Source organism: Tribolium castaneum, chromosome 7 (genome assembly GCF_031307605.1).
Source record: "Tribolium castaneum strain GA2 chromosome 7, icTriCast1.1, whole genome shotgun sequence".
Taxonomy (NCBI): domain Eukaryota; kingdom Metazoa; phylum Arthropoda; class Insecta; order Coleoptera; family Tenebrionidae; genus Tribolium; species Tribolium castaneum.
In genome coordinates this window covers 4,472,685-4,496,196 of record NC_087400.1, presented here as the reverse complement: position 1 = coordinate 4,496,196, position 23,512 = coordinate 4,472,685, and the positions used below count along the sequence as shown (strand labels likewise).

Sequence of the window (23,512 nt, the reverse complement as noted above, 5' to 3'; positions counted from 1 at the left end):
GCAGTCAGCCAATACGGCACGATCGCAGTAAAATCCCCGAATTATCGAAAAAATAAAAATGCCTGGTTAGTAGTTCCATTCACCGTTTGTGTGTAGGTATAATTACAAGCCAACGAATAAAACGACCATTCATGAGAACTGATACAATTCCCAAAGTCATTGACACAAACGCAAACAGAAGAGGTCCGGATATTGACGCTTGGGGTACGCTCTCTAGTCAAAATTTAAAATAGTCGACTATTATCTAGTCTAGTCGTAAATCACCTCGAGCATGGTACACGTGCATAGATATGGGCCAGTTCGCGTGCCTCCGCCATGGGGCTGTTGGAACTATCTCGTCTTGGAAAAAATACCGACATTTATAAACTTGGATGTGTATTGGAATGATTTGATCGATTAGCTAACGATTGGTTATTATGTAAATGGATCAGAAGGCGGCAAGGTGATCAATCATGCAAGGAACTGGATAACATCTAGGGTGGCGTAGCGTGTCAAAATATGACTCAAGTGTTAAGCTTTGCATAGTAATGAGGCGGCACGACAATAGCGGAGGGCTATACAGGAGCAAATCCGCTTGGATTTGTCCATTTAACACCCATTATGTCGCTAGTTTAACAAAGTGAAACATGACTTCTTTCGGAAGAAATATACAGGATGAATTAGTAGCAAAGAACTGCGACTAATTACATTTTGACATTGAAATTAGAAGTAACGATTATTAAAACCGTAAGAATTTGAGCAAAAAATTTGTCAGGTACAAGATAATTAAGATAAAAATTTAGGTAATTTAAGTGGATATTTGTGATTAAACTGTTTAATTAACTTTCAAGCTTCCGTATTACCTTGATTCCTAAAACAAAATCTATTTCTCTTCTTCAAGTACGTTCTTAAAATCCATCTAGAAAAGTTCAGCATAGTTCTATTCAGTAAAATTTTTGACAAAACATTTACAGAATTTATCAAGATTTGATCATTTTACTAAAATTGTAAAAAATTGAGTAATACTGAAAATACCAAGTTAAAAATGAAAAACTGTATTTGTAGAAAAATGAAGAGACATTTTTTAACTGATTAATTAAGATAATTTAATCCTTATTTATTACTGAGAATATTGCAAGCAATCTGAAAAACTCAGTGCAATTGCGGATTTTTGTGTAAGTTAAAACAGATTTAGCAAAATTATGGCAAAGAAACACGACAGGTCAGTTTTCCAATTTATGTACAAAGTGTTCAAAAATGGTTGTTCATCAAGTCACCTATGCAATTTCAACGTGATGTGCCGCTTAATTTAAATTGTAATTGCAGTCAATTTAAATCTTCGAAACCAAAAACTATAAAAAGTACGTAACAACAAAAATCACGGAGACATAAAATACAAATGAAGACAAACCCTAGACTTGAAACTTTGCCGAAAAATGCAAAAACAGCAAAAAGCGAATCCAAAAATTGACACAAATGTCAATATTCACACTACAATAGTCATTTAAATGGAGCTGATGTTGTTGATGAACAACCATTTTTGAACACATTGTACCAAACTGGTATTACTCATTTTAGAATTAATTTTAGTCTGTATGATTGATTCTTGAATCTAGGGATTTCGGTTTTGAAATATGAAATACCCCTGTCAACAGAAAATGTACACTTTGGTACTGAGTGCGACGTCTTAAAAAATAGACTGGAGATAAAAACTTCCACTAAATAGTTTTATTTTAAATTCTGCGTCAACAATTACACCAAAAGCGTTATCTTATACCTGATATCTTATGTCTTGACCGATTTTACGGGGGGGGGGTGTTAACTTTTATTAATTTTTTTTATTTTTTCAATTACGGCTAAACTATTCAAAAAGGGAACTATTTTGATCTATACCTATGCAAAATAATCCGGGGAATCGATTGGCATCGAGAAAATTGCTAAATTCCCAAATGTTTTTTAGTTATGAATTTTTTTAAATTTTACCAATTTTTGCATTTACCTGCAATTTGCTGGAAAACTCTTAGTCGGAGAACAATATTTTTTGTTGAAAAGAATAGATAATTTAAAGAGCATTCCAACGATAATACACTTAATGGGGTTATCTCTGATAGTTTCGGAGCTATTACTTGACAAATGTTCCGGGTACCCAAAATCGACAAAAATTGCGACGAAAATTAAAAAAATCAAAAATCAAAAAATTAAACATATGGACTTTTTGTAGATTTTTAACAACTTTAGTGGGTTATTAAGACAAATAGAAATCCATAAAAATTTGCTGGAACGAGTTTAAAAAACCACTTTTTTTCACCTCTTTGAAGGTAGTAAGTGTATTACTCAGGAATTTGAGCAAAAAATTTAAAATTTTAAATCTCGTGAAAAGTTGGCATAATACAGAAAATGAGCTGTTAAATTCAATGGAACAAACCGCATTGCTCTACGGCTTTTAGTTTTTGAGTTATGAATTTTTTTGTTGAATAAAATTTTTCACTATAAGAAATACATATCCTAATTTTTAGCAAAAAATTTTTAAACTTTAGATTTTGTTAAATATTGGTATAATACAGAAAATGAGCCGCTGAATTCAACGGAACAAACCGCATTGCTCTACGACGTTTAGTTTTTGAGTTATGAATTTTTTTGTTCAATAAAATTGTCTACCATAAATAATGGCTACGCTAAATTTAGGCAAAAAATTTTAATTTTTTTTATTTTTGTGAAAAATTGATATATTATGTAAAATGAGCCGTAGAATTCAATGGAACAAACCGCATTGCTCTACGACTTTTAGTTTTCAAGTTATGAATTTTTTTTTGGTAAATAAAATTTTTCACTATAGGTATTGCATATCTTAATTTTTAGCAAAAAACTTCAAAAGTTTACATCTTATTGAAACATGGTTTCATACAAAGAATGAGTCGCTGAATTCAATGGAACAAATCGCATTGCTCTATGACTTTTAGTTTTCGAGTTATGAATTTTTTTTGGTAAATAAAATTTTTCACTATAGATATTTCTTATCTTAATTTTTAGCAAAAAACTTTAAAAGTTTACATCTTGTTAAAAGATGGTTTTATACGCAAAATGAGTCGCTGAATTCAATGGAGCAAACCGCATTTCTCTACGACTTTTAGTTTTCGAGTTATGAATTTTTTTGTGGACATATGGCTACCCCAAATTTTGGCAAAAAATTTTAAATTTTTGATTCTTGTGAAAAATTGATATAATATGTAAAATGAGTCGTAGAATTCAATGGAATAAACCGCATTGCTCTATGACTTACGACAATGAAATAAAAAGCTCTACAAAATGGCATAGGACTCAAGGCAATAAATATGTCGCAAAAAAAATTTCAATTTTCAAACGCCAATTACGGCCAAACTAAAAGGGCTAGAAGAAAACGGTTTTTTTTATCGTAAAGAGCACATCAAAATCTATAAGATAGAATAGGTTTCATTTGATTTTGAAACACTTTAAAAATTAACTTTTTTTATTTTAATTTTTTTTTTCATTTACAGCTAAACTATTCAAAAAAGTGAAACTATTTTGATCCATACCTATGCAAAATGGTCCCTTTTTCCTCATATTTTATGTGATTTTATTAAATGACTGCTCATCCAATGAAATTAATTTGAAAACACTTCATCAAGAATCCAATTTTATTTCTGATTAAAAATATTTGATCGATTAGTTATTTGTTATGGAGCAGTTTGACAGCCTGCTCGATCCTCAGACCTAATCCCATCTGCTTTTCCTTACCTAAATATTTTTTTTCAAAAGTTATTTTCTTTAATTCTAAAATGGTTTTTTATTTTTATTTTGTTGAAGGTATTTTTTGCACATATTTGCTTCAAAATTTAAAATTTGTTTTATTGTTCATTTCTTCTGAAATGAGCTGTAACATGTTTAAAACCTTATGTCGTAATTTTCCGTTTGTTCTTGAACAGGTGTCGCAAGCGAAGCGCGTGTCCAACCCACCATCTATTAGTAACGTCTCGTTGCGCTCTGTCGCCCTTTTGTACCATTGGTTAGGTAATTGTCAAGCGTAGGTGGCGTCCCAATGGGTGTAAGAAATACCATCGCAAAACCAACAACTCCATCGTTTCGACTACCCAACGGTGGTCCTAACGACGAACCGAAAGAATTAAATGGGCGTTAGGCGACCACATAATTAAATCTAGATCTGCATCATCACAAATTAGCTAGCCTACAGTAACAAAATACGGTCGCCAACATTCAATTACTGCTTTTCTTTGTGAAAGTATGGTAATTTTCGATTTTTTCACGACGAAATCCGCCGACCCCTGTCATTATCGATGTTTAAACTTGGTGAATTTCGTGAGAATGTCGCTTCTGTTGGGGACACTGCGCTTATTATATGCCATTTAAAAGCTAATTAATAAGGAGCGCATTGTCGGAATCTCATATTCAGATTCAAATTAGTGAGCGCTACAAAAACGTAGCCGAAAGAAAAATTTTCGAAAATATTCAAATCGGGAAAAAATTAATTGCTGTTTATCAGTTTTTGTGCGCCGCATATGGCCTATAAAGGGTTGTTATTACATCCCTCTTCCGGCCCAACGTCTCGGCTTTTATTACCCAAGTCCGAGCTTTTTATCCCCGTCAGTGGGAAAAAATCGGTGCGATTTATCACACTTTAAGTCCCGAAATTAAAACCAGCCGAGATAAATCACGTCCGATTATGACCAACCCTTCCGATCGCTTAGAAAATCAATTAGGAGGCTTTGAGTGGCCGTATTGTCAACCGGGATATGATCGAGGGTTGTTTACTGTCAACTGGATTTTTTGTTTGTTCGGGGGTTGAAGGCAATTTGTGTGCGAGCTTCGGCGTAATTTTTAATAAGCTCGCAGGTAAACGAGATGATTGATGCTGTTTTTGGTAATAAGTAAAGTAAGTTTTTTCAATTTTACCAATATCCGGTCTTCGAGACTTGTTATGTGGCATTAGGTGGAAGAAAAGAACAAGAGTTGGGGGTTGGAAATTGACGGAAAAAGACGAAGCCGCTATTGTTTGCTGTCACGCAAATGTTAGACCGCAAGGATTTTTTAACAATATCCGTCTCCATTCAAATTTAATGATAATAATCGACAATTGCCTGATACAATAAAAAATGAAAAAAGGGAAATAAATTGAAGGTAAAAAGTTAAAAACGTATTTTTCAAGAGGACTAAACAAACACTGGGAAACAGAGGCGCCGGAACCGGGGGGGATTTGCACAAATAAACCCCTCATTTGGAGTTTTTTTTACAATTTTTTTTCGCTGTTTGTCTCTAAAAGTTAATAATTACACAAAAATCAGCGTTTGCTCCTAAAAATTTTTATAACAAATAGTAATTATTTATTAATAAAAAAAATATAAATTTTTAATTTTTGACGGAATTAGAAGAAATTTTGTACCTAATACGTAATACGTTACGAAAACCTTACTATCGTTTAACTGGTATAATTTGCAAAACTTTGCTTCGCTCACTCGTTTTGGCAAACATTATGCTGGTTTAACAAAATCGGTTTTTTGATTACATAAAAAACTAGTGTATTTCTAGTGTTATTTTAAAATAAAGTAACAAACAATGTTTAAATGGCAATTTGCTCGAAAAAATTAGAAAAGAATGGTTGACTGTCCCAAAAACGTTTCTTGCAATTTTTTATTTTTGTTTAATTAATTATTAACTATTATTTGGTGTTAGACACATTTTTTACAAAACAAGATTAAGAATAGTTTGTTTTAGAATGACATTTCTAAGAAATATAACTATTTAAATTGCGACCTAATTAATTAATAGATAATATTACAATCGAATTGTAAATTGTAAAAAAACTTTTGAAAAAAAAAACACGTGAATAAATAAAAGAAAAAATAATTTAAATATTATTTAAAATTAAACACTAAACTCTGTGTGGTTATTTATTGGTTTTTGAAATATAAGTCAAAATATACTTTTAGCAAACTCATCTTATATAAAATTTAGATAGAAATAATAATTATTTATTCACTGAGTTTGAGTGTAAATTAGTCGTTTTATTGCCGAGTGGATTTTTAAACTTCGAGTGATAACAAGAGGTTTATCATCCACAAGGTGAAATAAATGAACCAATTTACACAAACACGAGTTGAATAAAACATTTTATTTTTCAAATATAACTCATCAAGTATGAAAATTGCTTTAAATTTGTTAAAAATAATTAAACATTTCGTAATGAGAAATGCCAAACGGTTGTAAAAACTTTCTCACACAGCAGAAAAACTGTAAATTTTGACAGTTTTGAAAAATAAGATAATAATTAACTTAGTGGTAATTACTTATACATATATTTAGAGATTTTCTGCTTAACTTGAAAAATATTGATGAATTTTTATGCTTTTTTCTTTTATATAACCAAAATTTTACACTTTTCTTTAAATTTCATTAGGTCATTCTACTTAATACTGCACAGAGTAATACTGCAGAGAGTAAGTTTAAAGTTCTCATAAAATTCATATACTTACTATTGTATTTTTTCAGAACAAACAAAAAAACAAAAGACTCTTACAAAATAAGACAAAAACAAAAAAAATATGTTTTTTTTTTAAAGTAAAACTGCTTTAAATTTATATTTTTTATAATGTTTTTTATTTATTTTTTCATTTTTTATATTTACCAGAAAAATAAAATGGTACCTATATACTATCATAAACAGTATTTTATTACTATTGTGAGGCGGTTCTGTACAAAGGGACCCTCCATATAACCTTATACCAATTAGACTGCTGTACCCAAAGATATCAGTTAAGATATTTAAAAAAATTAAAATAGCGTCAAGAATAAGAATAAGAATAAGAATAAGAATAAGAATAAGAATAAGAATAAGAATAAGAATAAGAATAAGAATAAGAATAAGAATAAGAATAAGAATAAGAATAAGAATAAGAATAAGAATAAGAATAAGAATAAGAATAAGAATAAGAATAAGAATAAGAATAAGAATAAGAATAAGAATAAGAATAAGAATAAGAATAAGTAAGAATAAGAATAAGAATAAGAATAAGAATAAGAATAAGAATAAGAATAAGAATAAGAATAAGAATAAGAATAGGAATAGGAATAGGAATAGGAATAGGAATACGAATAGGAATAAGAATAAGAATAAGAAGAATAAAAGCCTTTATTTAAGAAAAAATAATGTGAGGAGGCAAAGTCTAGCTTAGACAAAACAAAATACAAAATATGTTTTCTGACCGATTATTTACAACTCTGTTTAACTTATTTATTTACCTTATTGATAGTAACCTGAAAAATGTACATTTTTATAAAATAGTTAATTGAAAAATTTAAATTTTTTTATACTTTTTATTTAAATGTAATTTAAAAACATTACTGAATTAAAAAAAAAATTCTTTTAAAAAACGATATTAACTGTATACATATCTCTAAAACAATTGGAATAGAAATTTAAAAAAATTTCGTAAGATGGTGTTTTGCGAAAAAAAATTTTACTTGACTGAATTATTTTGAAACTTGATACTTGATAGAGCGCTTTACACTATGTGTGTTTCCAAAATCTTTGCTTTTTTATTTGATTATTGAAATAGTTATTTATTTAATGAGTTTGAGTGTAAATCGGACGCTTTATTTCACGAGTGGATTTTTAAACCACGAGTGAAAACGAGTGGTTTATCATCCACGAGGCGAAATAAATGAACCGATTTACACAAAAACGAGTTGAATACAACATTTTATTCTTCGAAATAGACTCAGCAAGGCTTAAAATTGCTTTAAATTTGTTAAAAATAATCTGACGTTTCGTACTGAGAAATGCCAAACAGTTGTCAAAACTTCCTTACACAGGAGAAAAACCGTAAATTTTGACAGTGTCGAAGAATAAACTCAGTTTTGTTGTTGCGATTAGACATTGTATTGTAAAATATTATTTGGGCAAAGGATTGTGTTCATTTTCCCAAAAAATTGCCATGTGGTCACAACACAGCGACATTTCTCCGTCTCATCCTTTTCATTTTCCTTTTGTATTTGGGCCTCCTGTCGGCGACATTTCGAAAAACAAACAAGCTTTTCGCTCTGTCGATTTCCCTTTGATTTATGGTTTGGTGGCCGTGCGGCAGACAACACAAAGCTAAATAATTGCAAGTTGTTATTAGAACGAGCCGAATTAACAAATTGCCTGTGTAATGACATGTCTAATCCTAATCAAGAGGAGAGTGACCACGGTTTATGAGCCACCCAGGAGACCGCCGGACTTCGTTTAGGCGGCGGAAGGACTTACCACAAAGCAGGCGCTCGTTGACAACTCTAATCATATGCTGAGCGCTACTTACCTGATACTTAGCGACTTTAAACAACATCTCCGTCGCCCACACAACAGACAAAAAGCGGATTAACACGAGCATTTCACCGCGAAACTGGATTAAAGTCTGCTCTTTAATTAATAACACTGTAAAAAAAATTAGACCAATAACGGATAATGGTAAAGGAATATTATTCTCATTGCTGGAATTTGCTGACTGGGATTTTATTCATGACGCTTCTTTAGATATAAATTGTAAGTTTGAAAAATTTATTGATGTTATAAGTGAGAAGTGTGACCGTGCCTTCCCGGAAATTAAGGTGAAATATAAATCTAAAAACAGTATGGTTGTGAATTGGTTTGACAAAGATTTACTACTTTTAAAAAATAAATTACGGATTTTAGATGACATACATAAAATTGATCAGTCAAATATTTCCAGGGAGGCAAGGAATAAGCTTCGTAAACTATATAGAGAACAAATTAAATTAAAACGGATATTCTATTCTAAAAAATATATTGATAAATCTAGCAATAAATCCAAAGCAGCTTGGAATATTATAAATAATTCTTGTGCGTCAAGGAAACATGTTGACGAGAATAGTAAAGACAGCAACATTAGTAGCGACGCTTTTAACGACTTTTTTTCTTCTATTGCTTCAGAACTGGCAAAGGGACTACCAGATAAAGCAATAGATCCCATAAATATAATGATGTTTCATTGTTCAGATTTAGATTCTAGAGTAAATTTTGCATTCTCTGAGGTTTCCTGCGCTACAGTTCGCGATATTATAAATAACATGAAATCTAGTAACTCTATGGATATATATAACTTAAACACTCGTATTATTAAGTATATTAAAGATCTTATTCGGAAATAAAATTAACTAGACGCCCTCTGGTGATGACTTTTGAACAATGTCAAAAACAGTAAAGAAGTTTTCGTAATTCCACATTTAATCGACATTTAATGAATTGTTTAACAATTTTGCGTGTATAGTGTTGATTGCTTACATTAGAAAGAATCACTTTAAAAGTACGTGGTGATAAACACTAGCGTTCACTTTGGTTCTGCGGTTTTTCGTGGTATAAAGTGTTTATTGTTGGAATTTGAAAGTGGATTAAAAGTGAAAAAGATTTAGATTTTCATTACAAAGTGTTATCAAACAGTTATCTAATTAAAGACTATAAGTAATGGATCACAGCGAACATAAAGTTGGGCTCAAGAAACCAATAAATCAGTGAAGTTCGTGAATTTTAGGTTAGAATTTTTTCACTGATAAGATCATGAGATACTTCGATAAATCAACAAAACTATAATTAAGATTAACAACTGCTAATACACTTAAACGTAAATTATGCCAAAAGGTTGGCTTTTCAATGTCTTTGTAATAATTTTCCAATAAAGAAAGTGAACCAAACAGTCATTCGTTATTCGTGTTTTCCTCGTCATCTCTCATTTATCAACATAAGTTTCTTGCATCAAAGATGAAATAATCATTCCGCATAGGCAATGTAATAATTGTGAAGCCCCAAAATTCGTACAACGCTCAAAATATCCGAATAAACATTTTCCCGCCATTTATGGTTACTGTTTTCGACCTAGCTCAGTGGCGCCCCCAACGGTAACTTTACTTCCGAATAGTGTCTCCTTTAACTCGTTTAATTAATTTTTGTATTACTACTTCTATTTTTCCAGACTGTCTGAAAATAACTGTGGTAATACCACTCTTGAAACAAGGGGACGTTAACGTTGTTAATAACTATAGACCAATATCTTTACTTTCAATTTTTTCCAAAGTACTTGAAAAAGTCTTATACTTGCAATTAGTTCATCATTTTGAAGTCAATAATCTATTTACAGACAGTCAATTTGGATTTAGACAGGGCCGAAATACAATTAGTGCAGTTACCAAATTTCTAAAATATATGACAGATTGCTTGGAAGAAGGAAGCTATGGTATAGGAACTTTTCTTGACCTCTCCAAGACTTTTGACTGCGTTCATCACCACATTTTATTACGAAAATTATATTTTTATAACTTGCTACCTAGTAGTTGTAAAATAATAGCATCATTTTTAAGCAACAGATCACAGCTTGTAAGACACAAAGGAATTGACTCAGGCAAAAATCGTGTTGAATTAGGAGTGCCCCAAGGCTCTGTACTTGGGCCACTTCTTTTTATTATTTATATAAATGATTTTTCTTCATATATGGAAAATAAAAGTATACATTTTGCAGATGATACAACTCTAATGGAAAAAAACGAAAATCTGTCTACAGCGTTAAAAATCGTAGATGATGCACAGTCAAAGGCTTTGTCTTGGTTCGAATCCAATAAATTAACATTAAACAAAAATAAAACAAATACATTGGTTTTTTCATTAAAGAAAAAAATAGATTTTGTGGAAGGATCTACAAAATTTTTAGGAATCTTTCTTGACTCCTCATTGAGGTTTAATACACATTCAGAAAAGGTTGCAAAATTACTTTGTAGTGGTATTTTTGCACTTCGCAGTTTAAAAGATCAAGTTCCTCCTGAAACTCTAAAAACTGCATTTTATTCATTATGCCAGTGTCACATCAGTTATGGACTATTAGTATGGGGTCATTCAGCTTCCATTTCTACAATTTTCAGATTACAACGTCGAGCTATCCGTATAGTAGGAGGTCTAGAATATAGAGAAGACTGCAAATATGTTTTCAGGAATTTTAATATACTTACTGTTCCTTGTATGTATATTTATCAGTGTTTAAATTATATAAAATCTAACATAGAGAATTTTAAATCACATAGTAACATTCACGAATATAGTACACGTCACAGAGATAAAATTTGCCTACACAGTATTCGCTTAAAAAGCTCCGAAAACGGCACCGGAAACCTAAGAATATTTTTTTTTAATGCGTTGCCTGATGATATTGCTAAGCTAAAGACAAATAAATTTAATAAGGTTATAAAAAGATACCTCTGTATAAAAGCTTTTTACTCATATGATGAGTATTTTAATGATTTTAAATGTGATGTTATGTATTAACTTTGTATATATATTATGTATGATGATTGTATTTTATGTCATTTATGTTCTTGGTAAGCCCTCTTATTGACTTGTGTTATGACCAGTGTAGTCTTTAAACATTAATAAACATTATTATTATTATTATTATTATTAAATCAACGCAAAAATTATTTAAAAAAATAACCAGAATCCGTGCCAGATGTATTTACAGTCTGCACTTTTTCCGCATAGTGTACTGGTGGTTATTGACACCGAGGTGGATTATTTTTGGACAGGTATAGCAAGTACTCATCCACGGCGAAAAACCTTGAGTTAGATCGTCGGAAGTTGCAAATTGCGGTTTTTGGGTCGGTAATGTTCCAGCAACGAGAGCAAAATTATTTATTTTTTTGTATGGGCTTTTTGTCGATTTGAGACATAAAGTCATCAGCATCACATAATCATTCAGATGTTTACTGAAATCCCGTTACAATTTCTAATAATAAACCAGACTAGCAGCACGCAGCTAAATCATTTGCTTTTTGCCATTTCCGGACAAGTTGGTTAAAAATCGATTATTGTGAATTACGGCGAAAAAATGAGAAGAAATTACAAATTTTGCTCTTTATGTGAAAATATAGGTTTCGTGTTGCAAGCGCGTTTGTGGTTTGGTATAAGTTCCATCATTCTGGAGATTTTTTTATTTGTATAGTTTGAATAAGTAGTTCAAAAACAACCAACATCAAGTAAAATGGACCAAAAAGTAACAATAACAAAACAAAAAGTAATACTTCTACTTAAAGCACACGAAAAAGGTTCACAACACTGTTTTAGCCAAATTTTTTTTTGGGCTTGTTTCTAATAAAGTTTTGCCTTTTTGACTGTAAAACTTCCTAAAACGTTCGTGTAAAAGGCAAAAATTATATCAATTAGGTACTACTTGGTATTTTTTCAGTAATTTTAACAAAATTTGGATCAAAAAAAATTTAAAAACTTGGCAAAAATTAAGTAAAACCACATATTTTCTACCAAATTCTGTGGTTTTGGGGCATATTTTGACCCAATTTCGTGTTAAATCAAATGCAACAAACAAAATACATTATTTTTTAAGAAAAATTTTTAATACTTTAGTTCGAAAAAGTGGGTTTTTGGTTTTTCGCTTTTTTTTCTCGAGACTGAGCATTTTTGGCTGAAAATTCTCGAGAATTTTTAAGTCTTCGAGATATTTCCAAAAGTTTAAAAAATCAGAAAATAAAATGATTATTAACATTTATTATGCATTCCATTTTGTTACAATCAAAATTTGAATTACTTGGTAAAACATTTTTTTTTAAAAAACCAAAACTAACAAAATTATTTGATTGTTCGGCACATAATTAAAAACATGAATAAAGACAGTAGAGATTAAAAAAAGTCAAAATAACTCAACTTATGACATATTATTTAGCATTTTTTTCTTTTAAGAAAAGTCGTCAAAAAATTGTAATACGTTTTATTCTTAAGTTTGCAAGGCTAATAGTCAATGATATTTGAGGAAACGTTCTGTGGTATTCTCGACTAAAAAAAATTATGCAAAATTTTTCTTTTTTTGTCATTTTTTCAATGCGAAAACGGGCTTTTTTCTGTCTCTCTTTTTGTTTTAATTCAATTTCTTTAAAGCAATTATTAGGTTTTGACGAACTAATGTCAGAATTAATATGTATTTACAATTTTTGATGGTAATGTTTGAAACAAGTGCTTTAAATTTTTAAATTTATTCGCCAAAATTTTCTGTATCTTAGAAACTATATAGTAAATCTTCAGATAAAGCAAGGTGATTTTTTTAGCTTAATTATCATTTCATAAAATATTTGCACAACTATCCAAACCACCCTGTTGTCTCCTAGTCTTAAATAAATCCTGATTTTTTGAAAATTGGCTTTTCGAGAAGTTTTGAGCAAAAACTTTAAGCAAGTCCATTGTAAACAAAATTTTTGCGTTTTGGATTATTTTTTGCGACAAAGTCAATATATTTTTTTGGCTTAATTTAATAATATTTCGATCCGATTTAGAATCAATTTTCAATAATTTATTTCAAAAAGTGCTCAATAATGGCTTGAAAAATATAAAAAAAGATAAGAACAATACCGTTTGAAGCCAAAGTTTAAATTTTTTGAGAATAAATGTATTTTTTGAACAATTGCATTCTGTAAGTTTTTTTTACTAGTTCTTACTACCTACTGATTTAGTATGGACGGTAAGTATAATATTCTATAAAGATCAGACTTGCAAAAAACGTTATAAGCATAACGGACGTTAAAAACTTACATAATTAATAACAATTATCTTCGATCAGAAAAATATCTTACTGCTCTTGACTATTTTGACATAATTTTTGGATTTATTTGAGTAACAATTTTAAAAAACTTACTTCACAAAAGTGCTTAAAGTCTTCAAAAAGACCAAAAGTTGTTGTTTTTTTGACTTATTTTTGCCAAAATTATACAACTTTAAAATTTAGAAAGTTTCATTCTAAAAATTTGTAAAAGTTTTATTGAAAAATTATAAATAGAAAAAATGTTGAGCTTTGTTACCTGTTAAAACTAACACATGTATTTCTGATACAGCCTGTATACAGGCTGATTCAATAGTCAGTTATTACTGAATTTCTATAAATATGCAACCAATAATACCGATTCCAGCAGAGTAGATCCACAGTCGTTACAAAAATTAAATTTGATCCAAGATAATATTGTTCTGAGTAGTTTGTCTTGACAGTTTTACTAAAACTTCATTAAAAAACCAGTGATAATTCAATTTTCAAAAATCAAACAAAGTTTCAAGTGGTAAGTGCAATTTGTATTTTTGGTTGCATTTTAACGACATGTCAGAAGTAACCCACTATTGACTTACCCTGTATAAAAATAAATACATAATTAGGTTTTTTGAAAAAATTGTGTATTTATTTTTATGCTTAACAGAACGTCTACCATCAGTTGGTCCGTCACTTTTAAATCACCCTGTATTATCATAACATTAATTCAATTAATTTGGACAATATTTGTTTTTTTTGCTTTTGCTTTTGCTTTTGTGTTAGGAGTTTATTAATCTTTTTTTTTTTTCATTAAAAACCTGAAATCACCAAATTTTAAACAGTTTTTAGTGATAATCAAAAATAAAATTGCGCGAGGTGCATATTTTTGCTTAGAAACACGCACAATTTCCAACTCTTATTGTTTTAATTCGTCCAATTATTTTCCTTGAGAATATTTCAAGAACCCTGTTCCCATTTAATAACTTCTCTCAAAGGCATCTCCTGTCAAAACTTGAAATGACACGAATTGTGGACGCCTATCTGGAGGGCTTTCGCGGTAAACTCAGCCAAATATGTAATAATAGCTACTTGAAAATTCTAAAATTTTTAAATGATTGCTAAAAATAGATGAGAGAAAGAATTCTGACCCAGCATGTTTCAAGTGAAACGATTAAAGTCTTCCCAAAATTTTGATGCATCAAGCTTATAATATAAATTCCAAGGGCTTGCCTCCTTCAAAAATATGAAAATCCCTTGTGCTAAAAACGCCTAATTAATTTCCTTATTCCTCCTATCGCCCACCCTGCAATTAAGTTAGGTAAGTTGGCTGCGTCTCATTTCCCCTAAAAAAATTGGCTCGCGCAATTTTCGGATCAAGTTCGATGCCGGGGCCCCGCCCAGCTGGGACCCCTGAATTGTCCAATCTGAAAGCTATCAATTACTTAAAAGGCTTTAAATGGCGGTACTCCGATCACTGTAATTAAAGCCACGACCTATCAGAATATTGCACTTGACTCGATTTGCAACAATGATACGATAATATCAACCTGCTGAGCGATCGCTTATTAATATTTTAACATTTTTGATAATGATACGTCCTGTCATTTATTTATCGGCACCGAAATGACTTAACAAATCAGAGGGGAAAAACACTTTCGAGGGTTCCAACCCTCTCCTCAATCATGCTTAATTATAGGTTACGGGCCGGAGTACTTAACTTTTTCGCAACGGTTTAATTGAGTTATCTATTTTGAGTAATGTGTCTATGAATTATTTATGAGTTTGTAAAGAGTTAATGTATGATTGATCGATGTCCCAAACACACCCACTGGACCCAATGTTTGATTAAGTCCTTATAAATCTTCCTACACTCGTTAGGAACAAGCTAGGTTTCGATAATTACTTTACAAAAATTGATTCCAAGTCGTCTAGACCGATCAATTCAACTCTTATTTTGTGAAATTGAAAACATTATAAATTCTACTACACACAATCGCAATTTTCGGCTTAAGTTTAATACAATTTACCAAAAAAATAGAAAAAAAAATTCGCCAAAAATTATGCTGAAACTAATTGATTTTATTTTTATAAAAAGGTACTGCGATATTTTAAGTCTATTTCAAAATTTATGACGTCATTGATTTTTGAAAATTTTTTTAGAGAATAAAATACTGATACATTTTATTTTTCTGTACTGGTGTTATTTCATATGTAATTTTTATTTTTTATTATATGTGTATATATTATTTATTTTGTGTATTTCGTGAATTTCATATTAGGTGTTTTCTCGCTAATAATAATTAGTATTAAAAAAATAAATCACTGTGTCTTTAATAAAAAAAGAAAACAACAAAAAGTATGTCTTTTGTTTTATTGATTATTACTACAGTGTTTTATCAAAAAATGTAATATGTTGGTTACCATAAAAAAATAAAAATAAAAAGTCATTATTCAAAAAGCAATGACGTTATAAATGTGTTACCTAAAGTGTAGCGTTTACAAAATAAAAAGGACCTGTTCGAAAATTTTTTTCAAAAATGACCCTTAAGAGTTTAATTGTAATTGTTTAGTTTCTTTGGTTTTATACGTTACTTTAAACTCAACCTTTACAAAAGAGTAAAAAAAGCTAGTTTGACCTAACAAAATGTTACGATATAATTAAGTTTTTAAACCAAAAACGTTCAAAAATGCTAAAAATGACATAATTTCTGCCACAATTTGGTGATATCTCCGTTAATTTTTGTCAAACGTTCGCTTTTTTAGTTGTGTATATAATATATAATGTATAATATATAATATATAATATATAATATATAATATATAATATATAATATATAATATATAATATATAATATATAATATATAATATATAATATATAATATATAATATATATAAAAAATGTAAAAACAGCAATGTAATTTCATTTTCGGCCCAATTTCGTTAGTTTTAAACTTTTAGAAAAAAACTTTTATTTAAAAGATGCACAAAAAAGTAAAAAATAATGTTTTTCTGTCAGAGCAGAATATTGTTTCAAACAAATTAAGATTTTAAAATCTATAAAAGTTTTAGGAACAGTCTTCAATTTAAAAAGTTATTTTGTAATAGCGTATTATTATGACTTGTGACCGTTCTTAAAACTATTATAAATTTTAAAATTTTAATTTGTAAGCAAAAATATTCTTCTCTGATAGAATGACAATATTTTTTACTTTTTAGTGGATCTTTTAAATAAAAGCTTTTTTCTAAAAAAACACATAAGATTGTATTGTGACTCATATTACGTAAGTATGCAAAATTTCAGTTCATTGTGACAACGGAAACCTTTTCAAATTTGGCTCTAAAAATATAAAACAGACAGACAGACAATAAAGCAAGTTAAATAAAAGCTTATAAAAAGAAACTATGGGACTGAAAGACTGGAAGCCCGAAAACATAAAACAAATAAGAAGCTTGTTAAAAGTTGAATAACTTGAAAAAGAAACAACAATTTTTTTGTTTTTGCTTAAAAGTATTGAGTCTGAAATTCTGAAGAACTAATAAGTCATTGAAAAACTAAGAAACTGGAAAAACTATAACACTGGAAAACAGAAACACAAATAAATTGGAACATTAGTTGAATAAAAAACTAATACACTAAAAGATTGAAAACCTAAAAAAAACTGGATTACAAAAAAATTAAAAAAACAGTAAGATTCTGTAAATCTAAGTGACTAAAAAAAATAATCAAAAAACAATGAAACTGCAAACTAAGATGAAAAAATTAAGAACCTAAAAAGCTGAAATACTGGAAGCCTAAGAAACAAAAATGTTTAGATGTAAAATAAGATAACAATAAAAGCAAAAAATTTGATGTAATGATTTTAAACTAAATAGTAATAAACAAATTTAAAAAAATTCCTATTTTTTATTAGGAAGGTTAAACCAAACTGTAGGATGTTTAAAACTCATTTAGGATACAGGTCATTTTAAGAATTTAGAGAAAATAAAAAAAGTATTCAAATATTTCCATTTTTAGCAAAACAAATTAATTTCGCGTTTTAAGAAAATACCTTAAAAATTGGGTTTCTTTTAATTAGAAAAAACAAAATCTTCGCCAACTATTATACATCTACATCTGTTTCTTAATTATTTAAATACATAGTACACACTGTATTTATAAATAATTGCACAAAAAATGTTAAGACTGATTTTCCACTTGCATTATATTTTTTCTATTATTTATGAATAGACAAAATTCCTTATCTCTTTAATGACAAATTTATTGAATAAAGTTTTTATTATGATTTTCCTAAAGTAATTTTTGGAAAATAAAACTAAATATTTTTTTCAAAACGTTTCATCGTATTTTTTGGGTAAAAAAATAAATAAATACAAATATTTTTTCATATTTCTATTATAAAATCGTTCCTTATCCATCTTGGGATAGTTTCAAACTGAACCATTACCAGGCCCAGCCCCCCAGGGAGCCGCGCCCCAGTCCCCAAAATCGCTTGTATTCGCATCAAAGAACTCACGTGAAGTCTGAAATTCGTGCCGAATTCAAAATAAAAGAATGGGGATGATTTGCCTATTGTTTTACAAAGCGATATGCAGCTGTGCCTGTTGATTTCTACGACTGTTCCTTTAACCTACCGCATATCCGCGATTCTTTGTCAAAAACAACAAATTAGCTCATTTTTAATCTGCCAACGATCGAATTGCTTTCGCCTGTTTGACACCAAAAACCGTCAAATTTTAATTAAAACTCAAATGTCTCAAATCCGCCCTATGGTCCCGCGCTTGCAGCACTTCGAAGACGCTTTGCAGAAGACAGGTGAGATTTTGTACGAATTTAATCGATTTTCAACGGGGTTGCAGGATGGGGGCTTTATTATAAATTTCTAGTCGGATTTGCTTCGGCGAATTTATTCACCAACGGCTTTGTGCTCTTGTGTGTGAACTTTGCACTGCCTTTAAGTGCCTGTGACACGATTTTAACGCGAGATGATGTCGTTTCTATTTATGTGTGCTTTAATTTTGGTAATTTTTTTTCGAAAAAAAAAAACATAACAAAAAATTAACTCCAGGAAAAGCCGTGGGCGGTTTTCTCCTATGCAGCGTTTCCGACAACACCGGCAAAAGATGCATGATTTCAAAAAGCCTGATCATTATTTTTGGAAGCTGCTTCATTTCTGCATTCTCTCACAATATGTACACCCTGTATCTGGCAGTCTTTTTCTTAGGTTCTGGGTGAAGAATTTAATAACAATTTTTTGCCAATATTGCAACTACTTTAAAAATAATTCGAATAAATTTCTCCCTTTTTAGACTACAAGCAAACATTGCTTCGGTAAAAATTTACTTGGCTGAGATTTTGCCAGCTGAGAGAAGAGGTTTTTACATCGTTCTGCCGGATATTTTTTGGACAGTTGGTTATTTCTCAACGGCTGGTAAAATAATCAAATTGTTTGGTACAAATAGTAGTCAAATGTTTTAGCATTTCTTTATTATTTTGGGGCCTTGAATTCAGCCATCACCGAACACCAGGGTATGGATATGAGACTTACTTCTTGGAGGATTATTTTTGCGATCGGGGGCGGATTGTGTATTACTATGGGCTGTACTTCGGCCCTTTTGGAAATGAGTCCGCGATATTTGTTGTTTAAAAGGAGGATTATTACAGCGACGCTGATTTTAAAGCAGTTTTATGCAATCAATAGGTCCAAGTATAGCGAAACTTTTGATGTAAGAAATTAAATTTTGGCAAATTTTTCAAAAATATATATATATATATATATATTGTTATTAGAACTAAAATTAAAAGTAAAATATAAATATAAATATAAATAACTGCATAATTTGCACAAACATATTTTTTTTTCATAAATCGATTTAGCACATTAACAATTATAAATTAATTGAAAGTATTCAAATAAATTTTTGAAAACGGTAAATACAAGTATTAGACAATTTTTGAAGAAAAAAATAAAAAATAAGGACTAACCTAATACCTACTAAAACCAGTGAAAATAGTATTCGTAAATGTAGGTACAATTAACAAAATCTAAACACAATTTTTGCTCTTTACATCCCATTTTAATAAAGACTTTAAAAAACTCTTTTTGTCAAAACACAAGTCAAACTTGTGAAATAACTTTAAATCTCAAAGATTGACAAATTTTCAAAAATTGACAACACATGTGAAATAGTTTTTGACAATATTTTAATGAAAACGATTCGTGTCGGTTGTCAAATTTGACTTCTAATAAAAAGACTTTTTTTTGAGTAACTTTTCACAATCATTAATTAATGTTAGGAATTTTTTTCATTCTATTGTGGTGGCCCAAAAATCAAATCTTGTCAAGAATATGTCTAACATTTTTGGAAATTGGCTTTTTTGACAAAACCTATTTACAATGTTTCAATAAAGATACTTGATTAAAAAAAATCAATTTAAGTTTTTGAATTGATTTATTTGTTCTTTTTTTTTGGGTATAAAATCGTCTAATATTGTCAAATTTTTCTAACATTTTTCAGAAATTGTCTTTCTTTGATAATATCTATTTACAACGTTTCATTAAAGACATTTCATTTAAAAACATTCAAAATCAGTTGATCAAAGGAGAGTTTCCTTTTTTGAGTAAATCAAGACAATTTATGTTTTGGTAATTAATAAATTTATTTTTTTTTATTTTCTTGGAACAAAATTGTCAAATATTGTCAAAAAAATCCTCTAACATTTTTCAGAAATTATCTTTCTTTGACAATTTCGGGTACAAAATCGTCAAATATTGTCAAATATTTTTAAGATTTTTTCGAAATTGTCTTTTTTGACAATATCTTTTTACAACGTTTTATTGAAGTAATTCATTTAAAAACATTCAAAATCAATTGACAATTTTAGCTTCAAAGAAGAAACTCTCTTTTGAGTAAATCTAGACAATTTATATTTTATTAATGAATAAATATATTGTCATTTATTTTTATTAATTCTGAACCAAAATCGTCAAATTCAATATAAAAATATAAATATAATGCCTAGCATTTTTTAGAAATTGACGATTCAGTTATATAAACTGATTCAAAATTAGTTGACAATTTTGACTTTAAATCAAAAATTCCACCTTTTGACTACATCTTGACAACAGTTTGTGTTTTGTTCATCTATTAGTTAATAACATTTGCTTCAAAAATAGTTTCTTTCTTTTGAATAAATCTTTACAATTTAGTAAATAAATTTATTCTCTTTCATTTTTCTTGAATAAAATAGTAGAATATTGTCAAAAATATGTCTAGCGTCTTTCAGAAATTGACAACACATGTAGAATAGTCTTTCACACAATACTCACAATACTGAATTGAAGATATTTCAATGAAAATAATTCAATAGCAGTTAATAACTCAACATTTTGACAATTACTTATGTTTTCGTTATTAAAAAAAGTTTTTCCCATATTTATTTATTCTAGTAAAAAATATGTTTTCCATTTCTGAAAAATTCAGAAGATATGTAAATTTAAAAAGACTCAAAATCAAATAACAGCTTCGAATTCAAAAAAAAATTCTCTTCATTGAGTAAATCTATTTAGACTCTGTTAGTCAAAAGTAGTTTTTCTTTATTTCTTTTGGTCGACAATCGTCAAATATTGTTAAAAATATGTTCAAAATTTGTAAAATATTTTTTGCCAACAACTGTTTAAAATGTTTTAACAAGATAATACTAAAAACTGTTACATTAAATTATTAAAATCATTTATCAATTTTGACATCAAAATGAGTTTTTTTTTGAAAATTTTTTTTTGATGAGTTTTCAAAAAAAGTAATTTTTTGTGTCTAGGTCCAGTCGCAGCAACTGGTGGACTTGATATCAGACTACAACATCAACATTGACCCAGAACCCGTCGGCCTGATCCAACAAATGAATCTTATAATCAAAGTAATGCTCCGAATGTTGAGAATCATGCTACAAAGACCCTTCCTTAAAGTAGCCCTAGTCATAGCTGTAACTAAATTACCAACTTTATTTGGGTACAAAAAAAAACACAACATAGTTTTCAAAACTGAATTTTATTTGTTTAGATTGCCTGGCACAATTATTTATCTAGCCCAGATCGTAGATGGAAAAACTGGAACAGTCACTGGTGGAAATTTAATTCATCTCAGTCTGATTTTCCATGGTAATTGTTCAGTATCCTTGGTGGAACATGAATACGAAAACTTCCTCCTGATTTCTATAAATATTCTCTTGGGGCAAATAATGTTGCTGTGCATAATCGATCGATTCGGACGTAAATTTCCGATTTGTAAGTACACAACACTGTATAATTCTCGTATGTTTTCGGGCTTTTATATTTAGCTCGTAAAATAAACGCTTCTGGAAATTCGAGCACGAACCATCGGCGTAGTAAACGTTTTCTCAGCAGGTTTTGTCCCGCTTTTGACCAAAATAAGTCCACTTTTCGAGTCTCAAAAACCTATAAAATCAAACGACTGTTTCATAGTCCATAATAATTTTATCTTGGGAGCAAGATAATAGAAATGTGATTCAACGGTCGTTGTCTGCTAGTCAAGCATAGCAACACGGAGAAAACTAAACAAAAATATTATTTTGTTGGCCGGAGGCCAGATGTTTGCAAGTCCATAAAAACGAGATTCGATCTTTGATTATCTGACCTGACCTGACCTAAAAAAATTTTAAAAATTAAAAAAAAAATTTTTATAAGAAAAAGCACTAAAAAGTGGAAAATATTTTTTTTCTATCAGAGTAGAATATTTTTGTTTACAAATTAGAATTTAAAATTTATATTTATATTTTACAAAAAATATAAATATATTTTATAAAAAAAATTATAAAAATATATATAAAAAAACATGTTTTTATCTTTTATTTATTGCTTATTATTATTATTATTATTAACTATATAGAACTGCATTGTCACGCAGATTACGTAAGTATGCAAAATTTCAGTTCATTGGGACAACGGGAACCCTTTAAAATTTGACTCCAAAAAATGAAACAGACAGACAGACAACAAAGCAAGTTAAAAAAAGTTTTAAAAAATCGCAATTTTCAGTTACAGGACTGACGATGTGTTCTTTTACGAGTGCTATCTTGGGGTACGTTAACAACGTCCCTTTACTGGCCACATGTTCGTCTTTTTTCATCATTGGACTGACTTTGGTGGAGTCCACACTTTTCGTGGTCGTAATCGAAAATTTTCCAACTGCTGTCAGGTTCATAGTTTTGATTATTGTAATTGTTTGTTTTTTTTTGCAAAAATATTTTTCAGGGGTACCGCCTTGGGCATTACGTATTTCTACGCCCACGTGACTTCCTGTTTCCTGTACGCTTTTCTGGATATGTCACGGCACAATTTCCACCTGATTTTGGCACCGTTAATGTTAGGTGTGTACAACTTTTATTGGGAATATTTCGTTCGATCGTTTGAAAGAAAATTCTATTTTTAATGGAGCGTTGCACGTGCTAAGAGATGGGTACTAGGAGGTTTCAAGAATAACTTGAAGAATTTCATTCGCGTCCTCTTTAACCCAGAATTATATCCGCTTACATGAAAACACAATTAACAAGTCAAAATAAGGATCGAATTTGTTTCAGGGACGTCCGTGTTGGCGTGCTTTATTCCAGACGTGAGGAAAAGGCCGATGGTGGAGTGATATTTCTCTTCTTAATTTTTAATATTTATTTAAAAACATGTACTTTATAACATATTTTGTAAAAAATAAATTAATAATAGTAAAAATGTGACTTTGACAAATGCCCTTTATTCATCGTAGCAATTTTTGCCAATTTTGCAAATAAACAAAGTCAAAAATTTCTCTTACGTTTACAATTTTGCGCCTTTACGTACTTTTACCTTTTGCCGCATTATTTTCTTATTTCTGTCAGTTTTATGCTCCGCTTTACGTTTATACGTCTATGTGTTCTCCCAATCTCTTATTT

The 23,512-nt window shown here is 29.6% G+C and overlaps 1 protein-coding gene across 1 annotated transcript; it reads left to right on the top strand.

Moving 5' to 3' along the window:
• The first annotated feature begins 18,245 nt into the window (after window positions 1-18,245).
• LOC103314424 (uncharacterized) lies at window positions 18,246-23,296 on the top strand. The gene is made up of 10 exons (XM_008200499.3): window positions 18,246-18,385; window positions 18,430-18,591; window positions 18,639-18,801; window positions 18,880-19,001; window positions 19,049-19,296; window positions 21,389-21,579; window positions 21,631-21,854; window positions 22,626-22,785; window positions 22,842-22,957; window positions 23,168-23,296. The coding sequence occupies exons 1-10, from the start codon at window positions 18,322-18,324 to the stop codon at window positions 23,224-23,226; spliced, it is 1,509 nt and encodes a 502-aa protein (XP_008198721.2). The 5' UTR covers window positions 18,246-18,321; the 3' UTR covers window positions 23,227-23,296.
• Window positions 23,297-23,512: the final 216 nt, after the last annotated feature.